Source organism: Mytilus californianus, unplaced genomic scaffold (genome assembly GCF_021869535.1).
Source record: "Mytilus californianus isolate M0D057914Y unplaced genomic scaffold, xbMytCali1.0.p SCAF_2, whole genome shotgun sequence".
In the NCBI taxonomy this organism is placed as follows: domain Eukaryota; kingdom Metazoa; phylum Mollusca; class Bivalvia; order Mytilida; family Mytilidae; genus Mytilus; species Mytilus californianus.
This window is the reverse complement of record NW_026262668.1, coordinates 136,894,678-136,919,270: the sequence shown is the minus strand read 5'-3', so window position 1 is coordinate 136,919,270 and position 24,593 is coordinate 136,894,678. Positions and strand designations below refer to the sequence as shown.

The window sequence follows — 24,593 nt, the reverse complement described above, 5'->3', positions numbered from 1 at the left end:
ATTTCGCAAATGTTTGCGTTATAACGCAAACATAGGAAGAAATATTAAAAAAAAGTTGTGTGGCGCTAATACGCTTCCGTACTACCCTTCTATTGAAAAACTATAAATTTAAAATAGCGAGCATAAAACTTGAGAACCGCAACACATAAATTATTTTCTGTGCCTGTTGATTGGTGTATATTTTATTTTGATTGGTACCAAAGTCAATGAAACTCTTGTGTATTTGAAGTACTACACGTAGGGGAAAATATCAACACACAACGATGTTTCAATTTTAGACGTTACCGGTTATATATGAGGGTTTGAATGGGGGTCTAACTCTTCAAATATTTATTTTCAATTCTTTTCGCTCATAATTTGATTTTCCTTTCTTTTATTTTTTAGCACCATTTTAAATATCTATTCTTTAAAATTAATTTCAGGGCATTTTTCTGTTTTCTATAAACCTCATATACTAGGAAATTTAGATTACAGAAAACTACCGCAAAGGGAATATACTATGGGAGGGAAATGTTTATATTTTTTTACTATCCGCCTTTGGTTCACATTAGTCGGAAGTAACTCTGTAGATAGTCCGAAATTGATATGACAGACGGTAGCCCAGCAAGTACCCCCCAAAACGACGTAATCTAGCAACCCAAGACTTCTCTTTTGCCGCTTTTGATCAATGATAAAAAATATGTTAGTAATTTTGAAAGATTTTACGTTGAACTTTCGACAGCCTCATCAATATAATGTTGTTTTTAAAAACACTGATGTTATTTGGGTATCTTTTGAGATGAAGGAAGATAAAGTTCATAATCTTTGTTCGAAATTCCTAATTAACATTAAACAGGCTGATGATGTTCAGAATGTTCATTCTAATATGTGTAGTTGGAGTATCTGTTTGGGTTTCCAATTGATTTTTTAGTACCTAATTCCGTTGACAAGCCTACATTTTTATGGATTGGGGTGGACAGGAGGATGTTTAAATGAATATGCGGCCTGGTAAGAATTGAAAATGAAGAATCTTGCCCAATACATATTGAAAATGACTATTCTGCGACAAAAATATTCCCCTATCCCATCTCTGAAATTCGAATGGTCGTCCCGAATGTGATATAAACACGAAAACGATATTGTTTGTGGTTTTTTTTCTGAAAAAAAAACAACAACGAAATGTGTCATTGAAATTTAAATGGCCTTTTCCTTTAGTAAAAGGAAACTTTTTATTATCTCCCAGTTGATACGATATTCCAGAGTGTGATTTTCATATAATTTCTTTTATAGAGTGGTGTGGCTTCAAGGGACAAATTGAACCATAAGTAAATTGCAAAGATGAAATTATCGTTTTAAAGGTTTGACGGACGCCATCATGAACTGGTTAAACGTTGTGGAATATATATCCGGTTCATCTATCCCACGGATATATTTCAATTATCCTAGCCATAATCCCGCCCCATTACCTTCGGTTTTGACATCATCGAATGACACTAATCATCGAATATTCACTTACAATAACAACAGGACGGGTGTCATATGCCGAGCAGGATCTACTTAACCTTCGGGATACTTGGGGTCATTTTGGTTCCCGGTTTGCGTTGTTTAGCGTTTAGTTTTCTTTGTTGTGCATTTTAGATTGCTACTTGTCTTTTAGTCGTTTTTCATTTTTTGCCATGACATTTTGGGTTTTTCTTCAAGTTTTGATTGTTCCTTTGGTATCTTTCGTGTTTTTTATTGACCTTTAATGCCATGTTTTACTATCAGTCCCCGAGAGTACTGTCAGCTCAGTAGTCAGTACTTCTGTACTGACATAACTTATAACAAACCTTTCTAAAAGCGTCCGTTTATGAATTTATAAGTTATAATGAAACTAAGCTTTCAACTCACTCGGGCAAAGTGGACCTTTTATGGATTTATTATTTCTTTATGTCCTTTTTGTCATATAGCTCTTCAACTGTTTCGTTTTTTATACATCATTAGCTTTCAAATATTCCAATTCGAGCGTTCCTGGTGAAGGTTAATCGTGAAAAGCGCTTCGGACGCACGACGTTTTTTTTTACCCATTTTAATGTTTTGGGGCTTTTGTCGTGAAAACTATCAATTACTAAAAAATTAAATCACAAAAATACTGAACTCCGAGGAAAGTTCAAAACGGAAAGTCCCTAATCAAATGGCAAAATCAAAAGCATAAACACATCAAACGAATGGACAACAACTGTCATACCTGACTTTGGTAAAGGCATTTTCTGTAACTGTAAATAGCAAAACATGACAACAAGATAAGATTAACAAAGTAAGTCAAACATGATGCGATTGTCGATCGACTCCTTATAGGTGTTATTGACTTTAAACCAGGATTTCTTTTTTTATCCTTTTAGTTATTTGCCATTGTCATGAAAACTATACTTGACGGAGAACAAATCTGAATAAACAAAATTGATTACCATACAAACATTGTGTGTAAAGATGGCTGACACTGCTGCTAAAGGTTTAATAACATCAACGATACCAATTTGTCTGTAAATGTTGTATAATTATTCCAGGTGAGCGTTATTCATGTTCCTTGCGGCCTCTTGTTTTGGGTCATTTGGCCCTGCAAATCATTATTAATTAATATTTTTTTACCTATTCCAGCATAATATGCACCGAAAGGATTAACATGCTGGACTTTCTGATCGAGAACTTATTTGATGGATTGATATTTCAACAGACAGTCGGTATTCCAATAGATACTAAAAAATATAACAAAATACCGAACTCCAAGTCAAATTAAAAAAAGGGAAGTCCTTAAAACTGACAATATCAAACGCTATCAACCAACGGAAAAAATGAAAAACAACTGCCATATTCCTGACTTAGTACAGACATTTTCCAAAGAAAATGCTGGGTTAAACCTAGTTTTATAGCTAAACGTCCTAAATGTATGACAGTTGTTTATAGCTCCGTTATATTGGCAAAATTAGATGAGCAACCAAAGTGTGCAACCCTACTGGCCGACCTGTTTTTGTACTCATATAAAGCAGAATTCACACGAAACCTTTTTCAAGACAAAAAGAAAAAGTCTCTTGGAAATTTCGTTATTTTCACTTTCAAATGTATTGTTGATGTCTTATTCCCTGATATTTTACAAAAGCTGGGCATACACACATGTGATTTAACCAGTATCTACTCTTTCACAAAATTTATCAAAGATAACCTATATAAAAACTATCTCCATTTCTGGAAGGAAAATAGAAATAAAGTTTTACAATCAGATCAAGGTAAACTTAATACCTATTTTTCCTTTAAAACTCTATTTTGTTTTGAAAAATATTTTGATCTAAAAGATTTTAGATTAAGGCAATCAATCTGTAAGATTAGAATAAGCGCTCATCCATTAAGGATTGAGACTGATAGATATGCCAAAATTTATGTGAATAGAACACTTAGAAAATGTTTATACTGTACATAAAATAAAGTTGAAGACAAGTCACGGCTGGTAATCTACACACGCAGAACAATCGGTTCTGCAATGAAAACCGTGAGAGGATTTTCCGGTTATGCTTGAGTGGAGTAATTGTCACCGCTTCGAAAGGTATGTACATTTCTAAATCGAAATTTTCTAGTTCAATTGATCAAAATATTGAAAATCGGAGAATGCTATGCTGTGGTGAATACTTTAACGAAGAGACATATGTATCATTTACTGTTGTGCATGGAGTAAAACTCCTACAAAATCAGTCGTCCCACGAGTAATTGATGAAAAAAGTGACATTTCAATTTTGAGATGGTTCTATTAACAGACCTACAAGTTCAAATTTAGTTTTTTATCTGTTAACAGGATTGAATGTCGTTTTGGGCGGCGTGTACGCTGTCTGAAGTTGATAGACGTCTTAATAAATTTAAAAACTGCCAATTTTCATTATTTCATGCGTGAGGGGATCTGTTCTGATTGAGGACATCGTGAATGCGTGAGGGGAAGTGCAAACATATCTTTATATCGAAAAATGCAACAATCACTTCAACGACAAAATTATTTTATATCTCTTACTGTGTGACGTTTACATTCTGACGTCAAACACGCGACTCTACACTAGAGTTGATGTGAACCTTGCCATTCAGTCACAGGCCTTCAAATATTTCAATCCTTTATTGGTTGATTTAAAATACATATATAAGTAAGCAATGAATGTGGTTGTTAAATTAACCCGAATAATTCAGTCGTTATATTCCGCTGATCTACGAAGGCTACATTAACGCCTGAACGTCTTCCTCGATAAAGACCGTCAACCGGAAAATTCACACCGCTATGCAATATGGGAATTTTGATTTAAGTTGGCAGCTAAAGAAGGAGGAGTTCCGGATGTTAATTGATGTTAAATGACGTTAATTGATGTTAATTAATTATTATCGGATTTGTGTTAATTGAACACACGTGTTTAGTAAGACAATTACAAGACAGTTGCGCAGACTCATTATCCTGATCGCCGCCGATTGGCTCTCTCTCACAGAGAGCAGACGACGCGGCCAATGATCATAAGGAGTTCAAGCCCTCGTGTGGGAGAAAATCGGACACGGAAAGGGCTTGATTTATTCGAGTTATTGTTAAATTTGATAGATACTTTTTTATGCTTCTTTGTTAAATATTTGTTTGTTTTTGTTCTAATTGAGATTGTGACACGGTGATGACTGCTGACCCCTATTTTGACAACTTTACCTATTATGTCTGTTTTGTTCACGTTTCGATGTAAATATAACGGAATTTGAAGCGACTGTCATACAAGTGAGAGGTTTAGCGCTATAAAACCAGGTTCAATCCACCATTTTCTACATTTGAAAAAACCTGTACCAAGTCAGGAATATGACAGTTGTTGTCCATTCGTTTAATGTGTTTTATCATTTGATTCTGCCATTTGATTAGGGACTTTTTTTAATTTTCCTCGGAGTTCAGTATTTTTGTGATTTTACTTTTTTCAAAGAAAGGCAAGTAACTTGCACAGTTTTATTGAAGTTCATACTAAATATAAATTGACAATGAATATGGAAATGGCTGCAACGTAAATATAAGTGATTTAGATTTATGATTGACTATAATTGCACTTCCTCTCACGCATTCACGATGTCCTTAATCAGAACCGATCCCATCACGCATGAAATAATGAAAATTGGCAGTTTCTAGATTAATTACGACGTCTTTCAACTTCGGACAGCGTACACGCCGCCCAAAACGACATTCAATCCCGTTGACAGAAAAAAAAACTAAATTTGAACTTGTAGGTGTGTTAATAGAACCATCTCAAAATTGAAATGTCACTTTTTTCATCAATTACTCGTGGGACGATTGATTTTGTAGGAGTTTTACTCCATGCACAACAGTAAATGATACATGCGTCTCTTCGTTAAAGTATTCACCACAGCATAGCATTCTCCGATTTTCAATATTTTGATCAATTGAATTAGAAAATTTCGATTTAGAAATGTACATACCTTTCGAAGCGGTGACAATTACTCCACTCAAGCATAACCGGAAAATCCTCTCACGGTTTTCATTGCAGAACCGATTGTTCTGCGTGTGTAGATTACCAGCCGTGCAAGTTGCTTTCTTTAAAAAAAAGAAATGCAATCGTAAACCCAAATGCTTGTTTGGCATTAAATATTAGATAATTGTTTTTTTTTAGATAAGAGTTAGTTTCTAGGCTTATGTTCAAATACAAATGTGAAGAAATTCAATCAATTAATGATTATTTGTGCTTGAAAAAAAAAAAAGAAATGCAATACGTGAAACTTAATAGCTGTTTTTATTGGAATTTGAGATATGTTCATGGTTATCTGAACAATGGCTTGATATTGTTCATTATTAAGATCCTTACACCTGCTCTGCAAGGTTTTTGTGATGCTTAGGGTAGTAAGCATTGGCAATTTGAAGTTGTGTGCTTTGTGCTCTTAAAAGTTTTAGATGACAAACCTCTTTTGTTAAAAACAAAAACTTTTTAAAACCTTTAACTCGATTTGAAGATATTTTTTTAATGTCCCTTTTTATTTTGATGTTTTCTTATATTTTAAATTGTGGGTCATGAAAAAAAAGCCTGCAAGTTTAATTGTAAATATATATAATTTGAATTGCACTGTATTCTCTTCACCTTGATGACCAAAACCAGTTCATTAAGAAAGCTATTTACAGCCTAGACAAAACAGCTTACACCTTGTACTTATAAATAAACAAACTAAATTGAAAACAACAAAACAACTAACATAATCAAACCTGAAATTATCACTGAATACCAATTTCTAAACATTAGTTTGTTTAAAGGCCACATTTATGAACTGTTGTAAGGTGTTCCTTTTTTTATTTGAACACGTTTTTTCATTAACTTTTAAAAGTTGCTAATCCGAAATTTTTGGTGTGTTTGCAATTCATAATTCTAATAAAAAAAATTTAGTATTTATATTGTCTTTCTTTTTTTTCCAAATTAAATTACTAAAAAATCATTTGAATAGGCTATTGTCTCATTCGTAAAGTCTACATCTCACTCCACCTGCATGGACTTTCAATGTAGCCATTATGTCAACATATGGTAACAACAGGCGTCGCTCTATATAATTAAGATTCTCTCAGTATCAATTATAAATAATTTTATACTCACTTACTGTCTTGTAATCTAATTAATTAGTACAACAACCGATTTGTTTTTGCAACGCAACTTTAACATCACAAAGAAACACTTACAACCCACACACCGTAGCTGTTATATAAGAAATCAGAGAAAGTTTAGTTTACACAGTTATGAGAACAGTTGACCAGGAGCTTTTAATTAATTAGATAACGCGTTTACATCGGTACATTATCACAATGGTCACACAAAGCTCTGCTACTTGTGGTCAAAATTATAAAAATATAACATAAATTAAACAAACTTCAAAATTTCCTAAAATCTATTTTACATGCATAAAACTTAAGTATCAATTATCCTGTCGTCTTTCAAAATCTCCTTGCACTATTTTACATTTTCGTATTTAATATATTAAATCCGAAAATTCACCATCTGATCGTTTTCAAGAAATAATAATTATTTTTTTTTTATTTTGACGAACATTTTGAAGAGCCTTAATTACTACAGGTTAGATAATCTGTTCCCTGGCCCAGATAACTATAAATAGAAATTATTTTTTCTTATCTCTGCCTGCATCTGTCATCACTCGATGTCTATAAATAGACATTTGATATCTTATCGCTGACCCTGTTAAGTCTGCTGTAATTGCATGCATGATTTATTTTTAGGTTATCGATCGTAATTCAAGCGGCACATTTAATTCGTTATTTCATTGCTTGAAGTATTATTTCTTTCATCTGATGTATTTTTTTTTAAATATACTTTAGATTTAGATTTCAGTTTTAGTTTTTTTCTTCATATTCAATATCTATTTATTCACATTCTAATAACGAAAAAGGATCCAGATATACCTATAACAATCTGATTTGTTATTTTAATCAAGGAGGTTATATGACCTCCTTGTTTTTTAAAAAGGAAATAATGTTGCAATATTTAAACAAATAAAATAACTGTATTTCAATTTGCAATGTACTTTCATAATTAATTTAAACGTTATTTTTAATAAACGATATTTTTTTCGAAAAATCCTCGTTTTTTACAACCATTCAAGGACGTATAATAGATTATATACGTCCTTGGTCTGTTCTAGACGTAAAACTTTAATAAAGTGCAAGAAAGACTTTTAATTTCAGTATAAAAAAAAATGAATTAGCCTGCTTTGTACACCAAGTGCATCTTCCCTAGACTCAAAATCTTAAATGAAATGCTAGTAATACTTCTTTTATAGATTTTAGTTTTAACGATTCTCGTTCCGAATATAAATCGCATTGTTTACATGAAATCTTATCTCATATCTAAACACAGCTGGTTTCAACGTTCGACTCTAATTAAAATAAGTACGCATATATGTAGGTAAATATTAGCAGCTTGTAATTGCGTGCAAGGAAGTATTCAAATGCTTATTAAAGTAGCTTGCATCATAATAAATTTCGCATCATATGTAACATATCTCTATTGCAACTTTAAGATGCTAATGCTTATTCAACAGGTCAATTAATAAGCTATTGCGCATGTATATGAAAGGTGGTCATAGAAAGAACAGATGTATTTCGAATAACATCCGGTGTTCCGAAAGACTACGGACATCGTCCAATATATACTCCGTAAACCCTCAGGGGTTTACGCAATGAGATACACTTTGTGACTGAATGTCCACTATATTTTGATAACAGAAATGAGTTTTTTACTGAAATTTCTTTAACTTGTAATAATTTTTAATCTTTAGACAATTTTTCAAAGTTTTCATGGCTATTTACACAAGAAAATTTAAAAATGTATAAATGTTTGGGAAAGTATTTATCTAAAAATCTTGAGAGAAGGAGAAGTTCAAAGATAATAAATGCAAATTAGCCACAAATACACATATTTTGAGTGGTATATGATTTTGAATGGTATATTTCAAAGATGTGAATTGTATTATTTGGTTCTGTCCTGGCCTTTTATAGCATTTTTTAATAGTATTAAACGATGTTGTTTTCTTATATGTCTCTAATTTATTTCTAATCTTATGTACTTGTGATGAAAGCTCTTTATAGGGCCCTTTAATTGGAAATAAAATATTCTTATTCTTATTCCCTGATACATACTTCAATGAGTGCATGCATCTCATATATCCCGTTAAACAAACGTACCAGTGAGATAAGCGATATTACTGAAACTAGAAGATCTGCTTCATATCTTTGTCTTCTCGCTATTGGACGGGTGTCACATGTGGAACAGGATCTGCTTACCCTTCCGGAGCACCTGAGATCACCATGAGATCACCTCCGATTTTTGATGGCTGGCGTTTGTGTTCCTCAGTCTTTAGTTTTTCTATGTTGTGTTTTGTCTACTGTTGGTTTTTTTGTTTTGGTCTTTTTCGCTTTTTTGCCATGGCGATTATTTTCGACTTATGAGTTTGAATGTCCCTTTGACGACATCTTTTGCCTCCCTTTGACAAAGATGGACGACTTAAAAGTAGAATCTATGTCAAACGTCATGATTTCAACTTTCCAATTATCAACTTTCCATTTATTTACAGTAATATACCCTCTGCTCTGTCGTATGGCGTTTACATATCTTAGTTGATACGTCACGGTCGTACATGTTCATGCTATAGACAAACTTCATTAACAGGGGTGTGCTACTAAAAAAAACCGAATCCAACAGAGTTATGTATAAGGAAGAAAGATTGAAATCGACACTAAATGAGTTTTATGGTTACCATCATGAATTGGTTGACCGATACAATGTGTCTGTATCTCAACTCATCAGCAACATTTTTCGCGGTCTAAGATCTTTATATACCCGATTGTGACATTTTGACTGAATGGATTTGCATGGCGGGTGATACATGCACAGTAGGAGACGCTAAAAATTTCGAAGTACCCGATCTTGCTCCTTTCGGAGTGTGATTTCCTCAGGTTTTTTTTTTGTTATCTTTGTTTCTTCCTAATCGAATTATGCGATCGGAATATCGGTAAACTACTGTCCCCTTCATTTACTCAATTACTCAAGACTACATATTGAAACTCAACAATACTTAACAATACGAAAGATTTTATATTGACATAATAACATTAACTGTACCAATTTTACTAACTAATTTAATATTTTGCGCAATTTTTGCTGGAATACTGTGTACAAACACTATCACTGGTAACCTCAGTGTATCCGTTAACCTTGTCCAGTCCGGATCCTAAAATAAAGATAGAAAATCATTCTTTGATACCATAACTCCTTATTCACGATGACCTGTTGAGACATTCAAATTTTTAATTGTATGAAACTACAATTTAACCTTATAACAATATATTGGATACAAATCAGAATATAAAGCTCTAATACTGACATTTCCTTTCCACACACAAATTAGTTTTCCCCTATACATTTTTACATCTTTTTACCTAACAGGAGCATATTTCATACAATTAAAAATACTTTCTCTATATTCGACATAGCAAGGTTTTTTTTCTGCATTTTCTGACAACTGTCATACAAGAAGGAGGTTTAGCTGGCTATAAAACTAGATTTAACCCACCGTTTCCTTTGGGAAATGCATGTACCAAGTTAGGAATATGACAGTTGTTTTCACTCGTTCTGTTGGCTGATAACGGTTGATTTTGTCAGTGTTTATGGACTTCCCCTTTTCGAAATTACCTAGGAGTTCTGTATTTTTGTAATACTTTTTTCTTACGTGTGTAATTAATGAAATTCAAGCCTTGGTGTCCGTTCGATTTTACATTAAGATATTGACATACCTGTGATCAGGTTGTTGAGGTTACAATAGTTTGTGCTATGGTCAAGGTGGGCATACCATGTTTCTGAGGTGGAGTAACCCTACAAATTAAAACAGTTGTTTAAATAAATAGATCTATGTAAACAAGTTAAGGTACAACAAGAGACCTTATGAAAGGAAGAATGAAAACCTAATAAGTCACATCATGTGTTTATATGTTTACGTTTATAAATAGATGTACGAATATCCTTTCCAATTAAAACGGCATTACCTGGCAATCCATCAAATTCACTCAAAGACTCAAATATGATTAATAACATTCTAAAATAGATATCAGAATTACTCAAACTTCATAGAACCTATAAACAATGCTTGAAATCGTTATAAAGTAACAACATTTCATGAGTGTTTGTCTTTTGGTCTTTTTCTTTTTTGGCATGGCGTTGTCATTTTGATTTATGAGTTTGAATGTCGCTTTTGTATCTTTTGCCTCTCTTTTAGGACTGGAGACTATCAAATTAACAATCGACATGACCTCAAGAGATTTACGAAGGGTATGCGACCTCGATATATATAAAGATTCAAAAATATAATTAAGATATATAAGATATTTACATGCAACATTTTACTAAGAATTTTTGATTTCATATCATGATAAGAATTATGTAAATCATCGTTTTACATTTATAAGCATGATTAATTGGCGAGCCTTAACCGAAAAAAAAATCGGTACTTGCTGCCTTCCCTTGTTTCACCTTTACATCTGACATGCTTTTCATTATCTGAACATGCAAATCACATGCACAATCGATCTCCAATTGGTCATATCATAAGGCGCATACATACTGATACATATTAGTGGAAGGACATTTTGAACCATTGAAAAAGCACTTACTTTAATGTGTAGTTGTAGTAACAAACACAAGTTAGCGTTAGAAAATAAATTTGTGTCTTAGAATTTCTTGTATGTACAACAAAGGTAGAATTTTTTGTAAAATACTGAAAAGGACCGTTTATAACAGATATCATCGGCACTAGATGCATGTCCAAAGCCTTGTTTCCTCGTTACTCGTTGTGCTTCCTGTAACGTGAACGTTGCCATTTTGTTTACTTACGTCTTGTTAAGGAATATATTGTATTATTTCATTTGTGTGTCTCTTGAACTTACCCTAACATTGCACATACTGTTACTTGCTGTCAATGTGAAGGTCAAATCATCAAGGTAATGCTTAACTGGTGTCTCGTGTTTTGCTATAATAGTTGTACTTGTTTCACTCACAAACTAAAATATCAAACGAGTTTATGATATGTATACAGTATATACACGTACTATTATGAAGATACACCATTGTACATGTTGTATATGAACATCTATAAATCTTATAACTTAAATAAAAAATGTCTATAATGAAAATGCTTTTATTTATTTCATAGACTAAAACGAATAGTTTATTCACATCATTTTCAAAATAACCATGATATGTAAATGGCCGCGCTTATTTAAGAGGCTTCGACCTGCCAAGTTGTTATTTGACCAAAAACTTTAACTGTTTACTGAATATCGACTTTTAAATGAACTTTGACATAGTTTCAAGTTGCAGTTTATCTCAATCGTTCAAACTTAGCAACCAGTGAACAGTTTGAGTCTAGATATATACCTTTTAATCACCTATACTTATGTACTGTCGTGAAATTTGGGGCGTTTACTCATCCTTAAGGGACTCTGAAACCCTTTTAAAATTACTCATTACATTTAATTGAAAAAAAAGCACATGGTGTACATAGCAAGGCTTCAAATGATGCATATCGTGCCGAGCTTGGCCAAATTCCACTAAAAAGTAAGATTGTATTTTCAAGCATTATTTTTTTGGAACATATACTTTCATCAGAAAATACATTCATATCAGATTTACTGTTCTAAAAGGTTTTCAAACCCCATGGTTAACAAAACTAAAAATATTTTACAAAATTTAGGATATTCTTATTTTGTGGATAATAATTTGTTAACAAAACAGCACTTAAGTCAAATAAAACTAAGCATTTATGATCAGTGCTTGCAAAATGAAAATGCAAACATACATGAATCTTCTAAACTTAGTTTCTTTTATAAATAAGTTGTCATGTGTTGATTTGTTAAACAATTCATATAATAGAGAAGTAATATGTTAAATACGCATAGGTGCAAATACTTTAATGATTGAAAGGGGAAGACATCTTATTATTCCAAGAAATGAAAGGTTCTGTCCTATCTATAATAACTGGTAAATTGAAGAAAAACTTTTCTTTCTACAATGTAATGATTTGACTCAATTCGAGAAATATTAGAAAATAAAATCGATGTTAAATTAGAAATACAACGTAACATAAACATTGTTGAAGACATATCTCAATTGGTGAACAGACAATATTACTTAAACTGTCTTCCTCTTTTATATCAGAGTGTTTAAATATAAGGAATATGATATGTTAGTATGTAACTTTTCATTCTATCATGGCATATTAATAAATTAAAATGTTAACAAAAATGTGAATTGTTCGAAGTTATGAGGATTTTCTACCCCAAGAATAGATTACCATAGCTCTATTTGGCAAAATCTTTCGGAATAATTGGTCCTAAATGATCTTCAACTTCGTACTTTATTTGGTCGTTTTAACCGTGATGATTCGAGTTTCACTTTTGAGTCGGTTGTAGACGAAACGCCCGTCTGGCGTACAAAATTATAAGCCTGGTATCTTTGATGAGTTTATCAATATCATTATGTATGCAATAAGTAGGTAACAAATGTTTGTGTCAAGATATACGGATTAAACACATTTTTCTAAAGCTGTGTAATAAAGTACAAAAAAAAACCCGAACTACAAGGCAAATTCAAAAAGGCGAAATCCGTCCAAAAAAAATTGAGCCGTTGACTTACAAACTTTACATACAATCCTTTTATTCAGTTTGTGAGTGCAACAGCCCAGTTTGCACATCATTCTTTTCAGTACAATCGGTACATAATGTCATTGCATACTCTTGATGAATTATAAAGCAAATAGTAAATATACCAGAGCTAAAGAGGTTTATTGTATTTAAATTATTTTAATTTACTACAAAATACTGACGATAACTGTATAAAAGATACCTAATGGGTTAAATTGCAATTCATTAAGTATATGAACTCCTTGCAGTAACATTTTACTTGTCTTTTATTGATGAATTCCAAATACTCAAAATACGTACCGAATACAGACATTTTTCTCCTGCTCCATTTGGACAGTTATCTGCTGTAGACCAGGTAGATATCTGGCTCTTGATTTTTTCTTTTACCATATCACAGCTGATTCCAAATGTCCTAGCAAAATTCAAAATATAAACTGTTTTCATGATTTAATTAGGTAGTGTCTGTCCGAGAGAACGAAGAACATCATATTGAATGGTATTCTGAATTATTAACAAACGTCTAACAATAGTTTCCGTCTTAAATATGGTATTCTTTAAAACAAACTATTTTGATTGAAGGGCAATTTGAATATTTGGAACAATTCGGAATAGTTTCAAGCTAGGTCTGTTAGAATTAATCTTAGAATCTAAATTTTGCATTGCATTTTAATTCGAAATCATTTGTAAAGTACTATATAATCCAAATATAAGACCCACTCATCAAACATACTTTTGAAATCTTAACCATTTTAAATCTATGTTCGGGTAAAATACAAGTTATACATTAATCTTTATATGATAAAGGGATATTTTGAATCTTTTTTAACATCGTTAAAGTACTGTCGTCTTAACCAGTATGTTGAACATCAATGTAAAGTGGATAAAATATAAAAGAGAAACCAAGGGGCAATTGAAAATCATTAGTCTAATTTAAACAGAAAACACCATGGGACAATTTAAAATCGACGAAAAGGCAAACAACAACAAAGCATTTCACAAAAAACTTAAGTTTTAAGCATCACGAACCCCACAAAAAACCGGGGATGATATCAGGTGCTCCTTGAGAGTAAACAGTTCCTGCTCTAAAAGACACTCGACGTATTGCTCATGCAAGTTAAAACCCGGTGATAAGTCGCATTTGGTAATGTCCCAATCGATATGAAATATACGGTATTGTGGTTACGATAATTGGATATATATATGGTCATCAGCGACACAGACATCCCACAACGGTCAATCAAATAAGGATGGTGTCCGTAAAAGTTTGGAAATGATCACTTCAACTTTAAATCCCTTTCTGTCAAGGAAATAATGATGGGAAACACAAGTCCTTAAATATAGTATCAATAGGGAGAAGTATACTACATATGCTGGAATGTTGCTACGCATAAATTGAAACTTCGTCTTGAGAAATTTAAATCATCTCTTTTGTCATGAAGTTTAATTCTCAACCGACCCTCAAAGTCAATTTCTAGATGTAACTGAAAATACGAAACAGGCTTAACTGTATCTAAGGTATCATTTATTTCAACTTAAGTGGGAAAGATGCAGTCAACATGGTCACCAAACTTTTAATTATTCAGTGAAAGGTCATCATCTGTATAGCGGAAAGTGACGCTAAATGATAATGCCAGCTTCTTTTTATTTTTCTTGAAAAGATCCTGTATGAAGTCTGTCTGATATTAAGAATAAATGAACAAATCGACAAAACGATGAGAACAATTAGTTCCTATATGAATGCCAATTTTCTGTTGAAAACACGTCCTCCAAACGTAACAAATATGTGTTTTGATGATGTCAGTTTCAGTGAACTTTTAGTTGACAACTTTCTCAAAAAGACCCAACTGACAGAAAAATGATCAGCTATGAAATTTGCCCCTTTTTGTTATTTCTTTATCGCTTTTGTCGTAACCACAATCCCTTCCCCCTTTCCCCGAATGTGATTTACCGAATTAGACTTATTACCGGGTTTGTACTAGCATGAGCAACACGACGGGTGCCACATGTGGAGCAGGATCCGCTTACCCTTCCGGAGCACATGAGATCACCCCCGATTTTTGGTGGGGTTTGTGTTGCTCATTTTTTAATTTTCTATGTTGTGTTTTGTGTACTGTTGTTTGTCTGTTTGTCTTTTTCTTTTTAAGCCATGGCGTTGTCAGTTTATTTTTGACTTATGAGTTTGAATGTCCCTTTGGTATCTTTCGCCTCTCTTTGTCATTTCATCTACTTGTGTTTAATTGCCAAATGAAAACTAAGTTTCTCTCGGTAAATGTAGTAATACAAAAACAATCTTTTGAAAAAGTCCCATTTGATCTATTTGCCAGCAATGAGTTCATCAGAAAAAGTTTGGTCCTTCAAACACTTTCATTAAAAGATTACTTTTTTGTCTTTACGACTGAATTTTCATGAGGAATGTGTATCGTTGTCAGATGATGTGTCTAAACATTTAAAAAAAACGTGAAGTGCTGTGCAAGCTATATGTATTTTTTTGGGGGTTAAACTGTGATTACGTTTATAAAACAATATACTTGTAATCCGACGACCTTCTAAGATAAGAAAAAAAAATGTTCCGAGACACGAGACCTATTTTTTGGTATATATCTTTGTGCTCGTTTTATACCTGCTGTTTTTGTTATCTCTCGATTTACTAAATGCGAACTAAAACTGTAGATCATAGTTCCATCGATCAGAAATCATAGACAGTTCTTCTATGATACTACATGTGTGTAAAAATGTTTTAAGGGGAGGTGGGGGGTGGGGTGCTAAAGTGTGATTACGTTTATAAGACAACATACTTGTAATCCGACAACCTTGTAAGATAAGAAATAACGTGCTGAGATACGAGACCTCATTTGGGCTCGTTTTTATATCTTTTGTATTTTTAATTTTAATTTCAATGCGAGCTAAAACTGTAGATCATGTAGATCACTGTTAAAAAAACCAACTGTAGATCATAGTTCCATCTATCAGAAATCATAGTCAATTCTTTTTAATACCATTAAAGGTACTGTACCATATTAAAAGATAGATTAAATGATTAGATTCCTGTCTTTACGACTTTACAAGAGGAATGTGTAAGATAAGCAAATATACTTATAAAGTAACGATATCATAAAAAGAACTGCAAACAATTTAACAAGTCATATTGTGTTCGTTGTCAGGTGTGTCTAAACATCTAAAAAAATGTAACGATACTACTTGTAAGTGCTGTGTAAGCTGTAAAAATGTAGTTTTTTTTTGGGGGGGGGGGGTAAATGTAATTATGTTTATAAGACAAGATACTGTAATCCGACGACCTTGCAAGATAAGAAACAAAGTGCTGAGACACAAGAACTTTGGAGAGTAAAACTTCATAAAAACGTTGAAACCCTGAGTATGACTAATATGTTCGAACAATATAGACCTTATCCTGTTTAGAAATATGCAACAGATACTTGACCTGAGAATTTGCGGCAAATGACCTGAGAGTTTTCGACACTTGACCTATGGACTGAGTTTAGAACGACAAAATTTTATCATAAATCATTAAAATCAAGACTTAACATCAACAAATAAGAGACGCAATAAAATCTTCAAAATATGTAATAAACTTCATCAAAGATACCAGGTTTATATTTAGTTACGCCAGACGCGTGTTTGTCTTCATACGTAATATCAGTGGCTCCCGAATCAAAACAGTTGAAGTACCAAATCATAAGTTAACCTTTGCCCTTGCTCGACGTTTTCTTTATTGATAAAATGCACTTACGATAACATGGATAAGGCAGTTTGGAAAATTTACAGACGAAAACTGGAAAACACTTACAAGATGTAATTGCCTAAGTATTTTTCTTGTGTTTAATTTGTTTTCTTTCTTTTTTTGGCAATTATATCATTATGTATGTATTACTTTTTCCAGTCTTCAAATCGACTTATGAGTTTTGAATATTACGAACAGGTAAATCTGTATAAATCAGACATAAAAATTGCATTTTGATTTCATATTAGCTTTTTGATTATAAGCGATATTTTCCAAAAACATGTTGAATGATGTACATTTTAACCCCGCCACATTCTGTATATGCCTGTTCCAAGTCAGGAGCCTGTAATTCAGTGGTTGTTTATTTCTGTGGATCATATTTGTTTTTCGTTCATTATTTTGTACATAAATTAGGCCGTTAGTTTTCTCGTTTAAATTGTATTACATTTGACATTTCGGAGTCTTTTAATTGTTGATGGCCGTACGCTGACCATTAGTTGTTAATTTCTGTGTCATTTGGTCTCTTGTGGAGAGTTGTCTCATTGGCAATTATACCACATCTTCTTTATTTTTATATGTATGTGTGTGATATATGTGATTTTATTACCGGACGAACGATATCATTGGCCAGGATCGTAAGGAAATATTGCATGTTGACCTCTTTTAGTTTTTTGATTATTCTGGTCGGTGAGTTGCTGTCTCGCTGACGTATATTCTTAATTTCATTTTATTGATAACAAAATATCTGTTTATGGAAAAAAGGATGTTACTTTAAAAAGATATAAAGTAAAATATATGTTGAAAAAATGTATACTTACCATTGAATTTTACAGGACGCATGGATGGGATAGGCAATTGAACATCCAGCAAAGATAACAACAAGAGCTACTGAAATATAACTATTCATATTGCTTGTTCTTCTATGAGGGATCCTTCAGAAAGAAAGTCTGATTTCTCCGCCAAGTAAATATATGTGGATTTGGCCACACAAATCAGTGACCCTACATGATAAGAAACAACGTGACTTGACATGAGGACATGAAATGTTTCACATGTTGATCAAAATTTGGCAATCTTAGTATGCTTGATCTTTTGATAAAAATCCTATCTAGCGATAGATCTGATACCCGCAGCTGATTAGCTTAGAATAGTGATCATCCAAGGAAAATAGTAGAAACTATCTTTTATTTATCAAAATTGTGTTAAACAACTTAAATACATTCATATTTGTGTGATATATGTCAATTCAAAATGGCTTTCAGAGGTCAACTTTTGTTAAGTCAGATAACATTTTTTGAATCAGTAAATAGGAAATTGCGCCAAAACGACATTGTAGAATGTATTGTCAACAGTTTACTTCTCTCAATGAGGCTACATATCTATATAACCTCATTACTTCTCTTAATTCAGCACATACAGTGACAAAAGATACAGCCAACCGCCTTTTTCATTTTCGGAAAGATATCAATTTTGTTATTTTATTGTTCAACTAAATGGCAAAAATTAAGGATTATGTTTGAATGCAAAAATTTCTCTGCAAATAATAACTCTAAAAATAATTTCTCCGCAAAGTATTAGGAGTATTGCACATGTTTTCAAATAACTGTCAAATACAACTGTAAACCAATGTCCATTCAATACACAATACAAAAAATCAAGGATAGAAAGGCATCCTCTTTTCAAAAAGTAGAATGTTAACATAGTATGAAGAGAATTCGAGAAGTCGTATGGCACACAATCGTATGATGAATGTAGGCCTGATTGCAGAACTAAACAGGTAAATGTTGCGCATTTACAAAATGTTCTTGCACTTAATGCTAAACCGAAGTTTCACTCAAAAACAATCAAATCAAAGAAGGAAAAACTTCCATTCAAAAGTACGTGATATCATCGCGGGTTTGAAAGGACTTCCTATTACTTTAGTGTAAAGTGTAAGCTTCGTTTGTATTTACGACTATTCTTGTTTGTACAAACACTTGTTTCGTTGTTTTCGATTTGTCTCGTTCGTTTTTGATGTTTTCCTTTTCACACATATGGATTAGCATCGGTATCTTTAATGTATTAATTATTAGCCAACATTCACTTGCTCGTTCATTAATTCATGTACTCTAGAAAAAAATTGTCAAGACCATATAATTTGTAGTAGACATTCTTTTTTTGCTAGCACATTATAGAAAGTGACATAATTCAGGATCAAACTAATCTATATGTGGTTACAATATTTGCAATATATACACAATAGAACACAAGAAAACAGAATAGCCAAACACATCGAAGGAAAACTTTGCCAGGAGGAGTTTTGAGTCTTACATCTATGTACATTTCGGCTATAAATTTTATTGACTGGTTGTAGGTATTCCTATGGGCACCAATTGCGCCTCTTTAATATCAGACTCCTGTATTGTTACGAGTCACAATTCATGGGCAAACGCAGTAAAGATCCGTCTACATTACATTTAATTAATAAATTTCAAGGTATTTTTGCAAACAACGAAGAATTTTCTAATGATATGCGGAAAACAAACAGCAATAATTGTCCTCTTTTTGATTTGGATTAACTTCTACACGAGAAACGCGATACAAGAATTTAAGACAAATGATTTTTCGTTCCCCATTGTTAATTTTTCCTCTTTTTTTATGGACGGTGATTTTCCTCTGGCACCTTTTTACGGTGTGTCTATTTCACAGTTTGTTCGCCATTCCAGTGTGTGTAATGGTTGGGCTTTGTTCAGACTTGAAGGCCGAGCGTACTGATAATACAAACATTTATTCAGGTAAAGGCAATAAATACATATGCATATTAGATTTGAAAACAGCTAAATGGAACCTAAAGATATAGAAATTGATTGTACGTATGTTCATACTAGGTCCCATATAATTGCTTACACCCACGTCATTTGAACTACCAGGACATGAAGTGCATTAGCGTATTTCTTCTTGACACGTGTTTGTTATTCCGACGGAAATGAAACCCTAGGGCAATCGTGTCAGGGAATTTAAGTATATATCTTCCAAAAGAAAAGAGGACACTGCCAGAAAAGAGACAGAATCTGACGAAACAAGTTATACACCTGGTATCTTTTATGAGTTTACATACGTTATGAATCAAATCAGTGGCGAAGCACTGACTAGACAAATAACACCCATGGGGACTTTACTCTCCCAGCACGGTATCGATCCAGTGCTAGAACTTAATGTAACACTTTATAGATACATTTGATGTATAAAAGCGCTTTTCTGATTAACCTTCAACAGGAACGTTCAAAAACAAAATTTTGAGGAGCTAAATAACATAGAGATCAATTTTGAATGATAAGACTACAAAAATATACTATAGAAACTACTATAACAAAATCTACTAAAAAGAGTTCCATAATGCAAACGGATCAACTGGATATCTACTTATTCTATACTGTAAACTAGCTACCGACTGTTTTTACTTTTAATAGGAAATCCTCCTATTTTACTTTTGACTGGCTATCCACATATTTTACTGTTAATATGATATCCGCCTATTCTACTGTTAACTTCATATCAGCCTATTCTACTTTTAATCGAATACCCTAAATTCATACTTTTAACCGGATATTCGAAATTTATATTGTTAACCGGATATTCGCTTATTCTACTGTTAATTGGGCATCCTACTATTCTACGGTTGACTTGATATCCGCATATGCTACAGTTAATTGGGTATCCGACTATTCTACTTTAAGGTGGATATCTCCTATCCTATTGTTAACTCTATATGCTGTTTATAACTTGATTTCCGCGTATTTTAGGTGGTCGAATGGTCTTATTATTTCATCTAGTCTAGCGTGACGCTAAATACCAAAAACATTATCTGGATATCCGCCTATTATAGTGTAAAAAGTTAAATCACAAAAATACTGAACTCCGAGGAAAATTCAAAACGGAAAGTCCCTAATCAAATGGCAAAATCAAAAGCACAAACACATCAAACGAATGGACAACAACTGTCATATTCTTGACTTGGTACTAGATATTCGACTATTTGACTCTTAGGCGGATCCAGGGGGGTCAACTGGTTATTCGCTTATTTTACAGTAAGGTTAATATCCGCCTATTCTATTGTTAACTGGATATATTCGCCGATTATTCTGTTAACTGGGTAACCGTCTATAATACTGTCAACTGGTTATTCGCTTATTTTACAGTAAGGTTAATATCCGCCTTTTCTACTGTTAACTGGATACCCGTCTATTCTACTGTTAGCTAAAAATCCGTCTATGCTAAATATCCGTATATTTTAATGTTAAATGGATATCCGTCTATTATACTTTGCATATAAAGGCAAATAAAACTGTCTTATCTGTATCATATGCATGAACCACTGAAAAAAATGTATCTATGATGTCAAGGCATCTGGGAGTCAACCTGTTGTTTCCGGGCAAAATCCTTTGAACCTTTTAGATTATCTTAACCGAATTTGGCTAAATAATGCCAATTTGGAAGAGGAAGATTCCAAAGGTTAAAAATCACATCATCTTTTCCTAAACTACAACCTTGACAACAGTTTTGTTTCCAAATATTAACTTTTGACCTGTATTACCTGTATGTCCAACTATTTAGAAACATCGTTCAACAATGCTCTATGAGTGAGGACAACTCCGTCTGATTTTGAGGTCAACGGATCAAGGGTCAGTGTAACAGTACAGTTTCGGTTTCCACATGTTGTCTTTTAAATCATATGTTCAACTTTATCAGAGGAGTAGGCCCGATAAGACCCCTTTTTAGCCCCAAAATACAGAATTTTTACAATTTGTTTAAAATATAAAATTTTAGCTATTTATAAGAAAGTAGAATAAGTTAGTTACATAAATATGGGCTGGTTTTTTTTTTAGAATACTATGCACATTCATCAGGTACTAGCATCATTAATTCATGTATAATTCCTGAAATCTTCTTAGTATTTGTGCTAATTTTTAGACGTTTTTGTCTAAAATGGAAGTGGCCGCACTTGTGTTCAGTCTTAATATTTTTAAAGTACACGTTGTATTTGATAATAATACATAAAATATATAAAGATTCAGACTGAACACAAATGCGGCCACTTACATTTTAGACAAAAACCATCTGAAAAGTGACGTTTTATGGCATATTTGATAGATTTTTCATAGTGACGCTTGAATTTGAGCATCTTTAATGACCACATCAGTTCAAATCTTTTACATAACAGTAAACACGTAAAGAAGTTAGAATAGCTATTTTCTTTTTAAATTTAAGGTGTATAGAAGGTTCAATATACCATGGCAGGGGGGTCAAAATACCATGGCTAAGTAAAATTTTCCAATCATCTTTTTCCAGAATATTTTTACATACCAACTACTTATTGTAATATTATTATTACTATGTAAAGGAGTTAGAATTGCTTAATTTTTTTCAAATTAGAGGTGAATAACAGGGGGTTCAATATACCATGGCAAAGGGGGGGGGGGCAAAATACCATGGCTAAAAAAAATTTCCAAACATCTTTATAAGCATGTTTAATACATACCAACTACTTATTGGAAAATTCTAACTATGTGAATGAGTAAGAATAGCTATAATTCTTGAAATTGGAGGTGCATAGGAGGGGTGTAATATAGTTTTACTATGACAGTGGGATCAAAATACCATGGCGAAGTAAACTTTTCCAGACATCTTTATAAGCAGTTTAAAACATACCAACTACTTATTGGAATATATTTACTATAGCTATAATTCTTGAAATTGGCGGTGTATATTATGGGGTTCAATATACCATGGCAGGGGGGTCAAAATACCATGGCTAAGTAAAATTTTCCTAAAATCTTTATAAGCATGTTTAATACATACCTACTAATTATTGGAATATTTTTCCTATGTAAAGAAGTTAGAATAGCTATAATTCTTAAAATTGGAAGTGTAAAGGAGGGGGTTCAATATACCATGGCAGTTTGGGGGGGGGGGGGGGGGGAATCAAAGTATAATGGCTAAGTAAAATTTTCAAAACATCTTTTTAAGCATGTTTAATACATACCAACTTCTTATTGAAATATTTTTACTATGTAAAAGAGTAATACTAGCTATAATTTTTTGAATTGGAGGGGTTCAATTAGCATGGCAGGGGGGTCAAAATACCAGGGCTAAGTAAAATTTTCCAAACATCTTTATAAGCATGTTTAATACATACCAACTTCTTATTTCTTTTTATGTCAAGGAGTTAGAAAAGCTAAAGTTTTTGAAATTGGAAGTGTATAGGAGGGGGTTCAATATACCATTTTAAAATTTTCCAACAACTTTTCCAGCATATTTAATACATATCAACTAAATAACCTTATAAAGATGTTTGGAAAATTTTACTTAGCCATGGTATTTTGACCCCCCCTGCCATGGTATATTAAACCCCATACTATACACCTTCAATTTCAAGAATTATAGCTATTCTAACTCCTTTACATAGTAATAAAATGCTTCGCTGAGCGCAGCCTGATACGACCGCAGAGGTCGAACCCTGAACAGTTGGGACAAATTTGGACACAATATTCAAGCTTGATACTGTCTGAATTTGGATTGTGATCAAATTTTTGACATAATATAGGTTTCTGACACAAAATAAATGTGGTCAAAGATCTTATAAATCCATTGCGCAATACTGTGCAATTGAAGATTTCTTCTTGAAACTTTTCAAAAATTCTAAATTTTAAAAATTTTGAACTAGAAAAATGCTAGTTTTTGGCCCCTTTTTGGCCCTGAATTCCTAATCTGTTGGCCCCATAACCCCTAAAATGAATCCCAACCTTCTAATTGTGGTATTAAACATTGTGATACAATTTGAGAGCAATTGAAATACTTACACACAAGTTATTATCCTGAAACTAGAAAAATGCTTGTTTTGGGCCCCTAATTCCTAAACGGTTGGGACCATCATCCCCAAAATCAATCCCAACCTTCCTTTTGTTGTATTGAACCTTCTTAAAAAATTTCAAAGAGATCCATTCACTTAAACTAAATTTATTGTCCGGAAACCAATGTGTCTTCGGACGACGACGCAGACGACGACAACATCATACCATTGTACGATCCCAAAAAATTTTTTGCGGTCGTATAAAAATACTCCAATAAGTAGTTGGTATGTATTAAACATACTTATAAACATGTTGGAAAATTTTACTTAGCCATGGTATTTTGCACCCCCCCCCCCCACATTTTGCCATGGTATATTGAATCCCCTACTATACATCTCTCATTTTAAAAAAATAAAGCTATTCTAACTCCTTTACATAATTATAATATTCCAATAAGTAGTTGGTATGTATTAAACATGCTTATAAAGTTCTTTGGAAAATTTTACTTAGCCATGGTATTTTGAACCCCCTGCCATGGTATATTGAACCCCCTACTTTAAAACCTCTAATTTAAAAGAAATAAAGCTATTTGAACTTCTTTACATACATGTAGTTATAATACTCTAATAAGTAGTTGGTATGTATTAATCATGCTTATAAAGATGTTTAGAAAATTTTTCTTCGTCATGGTATTTTGACCCCCTGCCATGGTATATTGAACCCCCTACTATACACCTCTTATTTAAAAAAATGAATCTATTCTAACTCCTTTACAAAATAATAATACTCCAATAAATAGTTGGTATGTATT

The 24,593-nt window shown here is 32.7% G+C and overlaps 1 protein-coding gene across 1 annotated transcript; it reads right to left on the bottom strand.

The window, feature by feature from the left end:
• Positions 1 to 9,594: 9,594 nt before the first annotated feature.
• On the bottom strand, positions 9,595 to 17,875 carry LOC127731161 (uncharacterized). Its single transcript, XM_052240092.1, has 5 exons — positions 17,771 to 17,875; positions 13,514 to 13,625; positions 11,459 to 11,572; positions 10,313 to 10,391; positions 9,595 to 9,750 (listed from the first exon to the last, which is right to left on the bottom strand). Exons 1-5 carry the CDS (start codon positions 17,857 to 17,859, stop codon positions 9,659 to 9,661), a joined length of 486 nt encoding a protein of 161 aa, XP_052096052.1. The 5' UTR covers positions 17,860 to 17,875; the 3' UTR covers positions 9,595 to 9,658.
• Between the last annotated feature and the right edge of the window lie 6,718 nt (positions 17,876 to 24,593).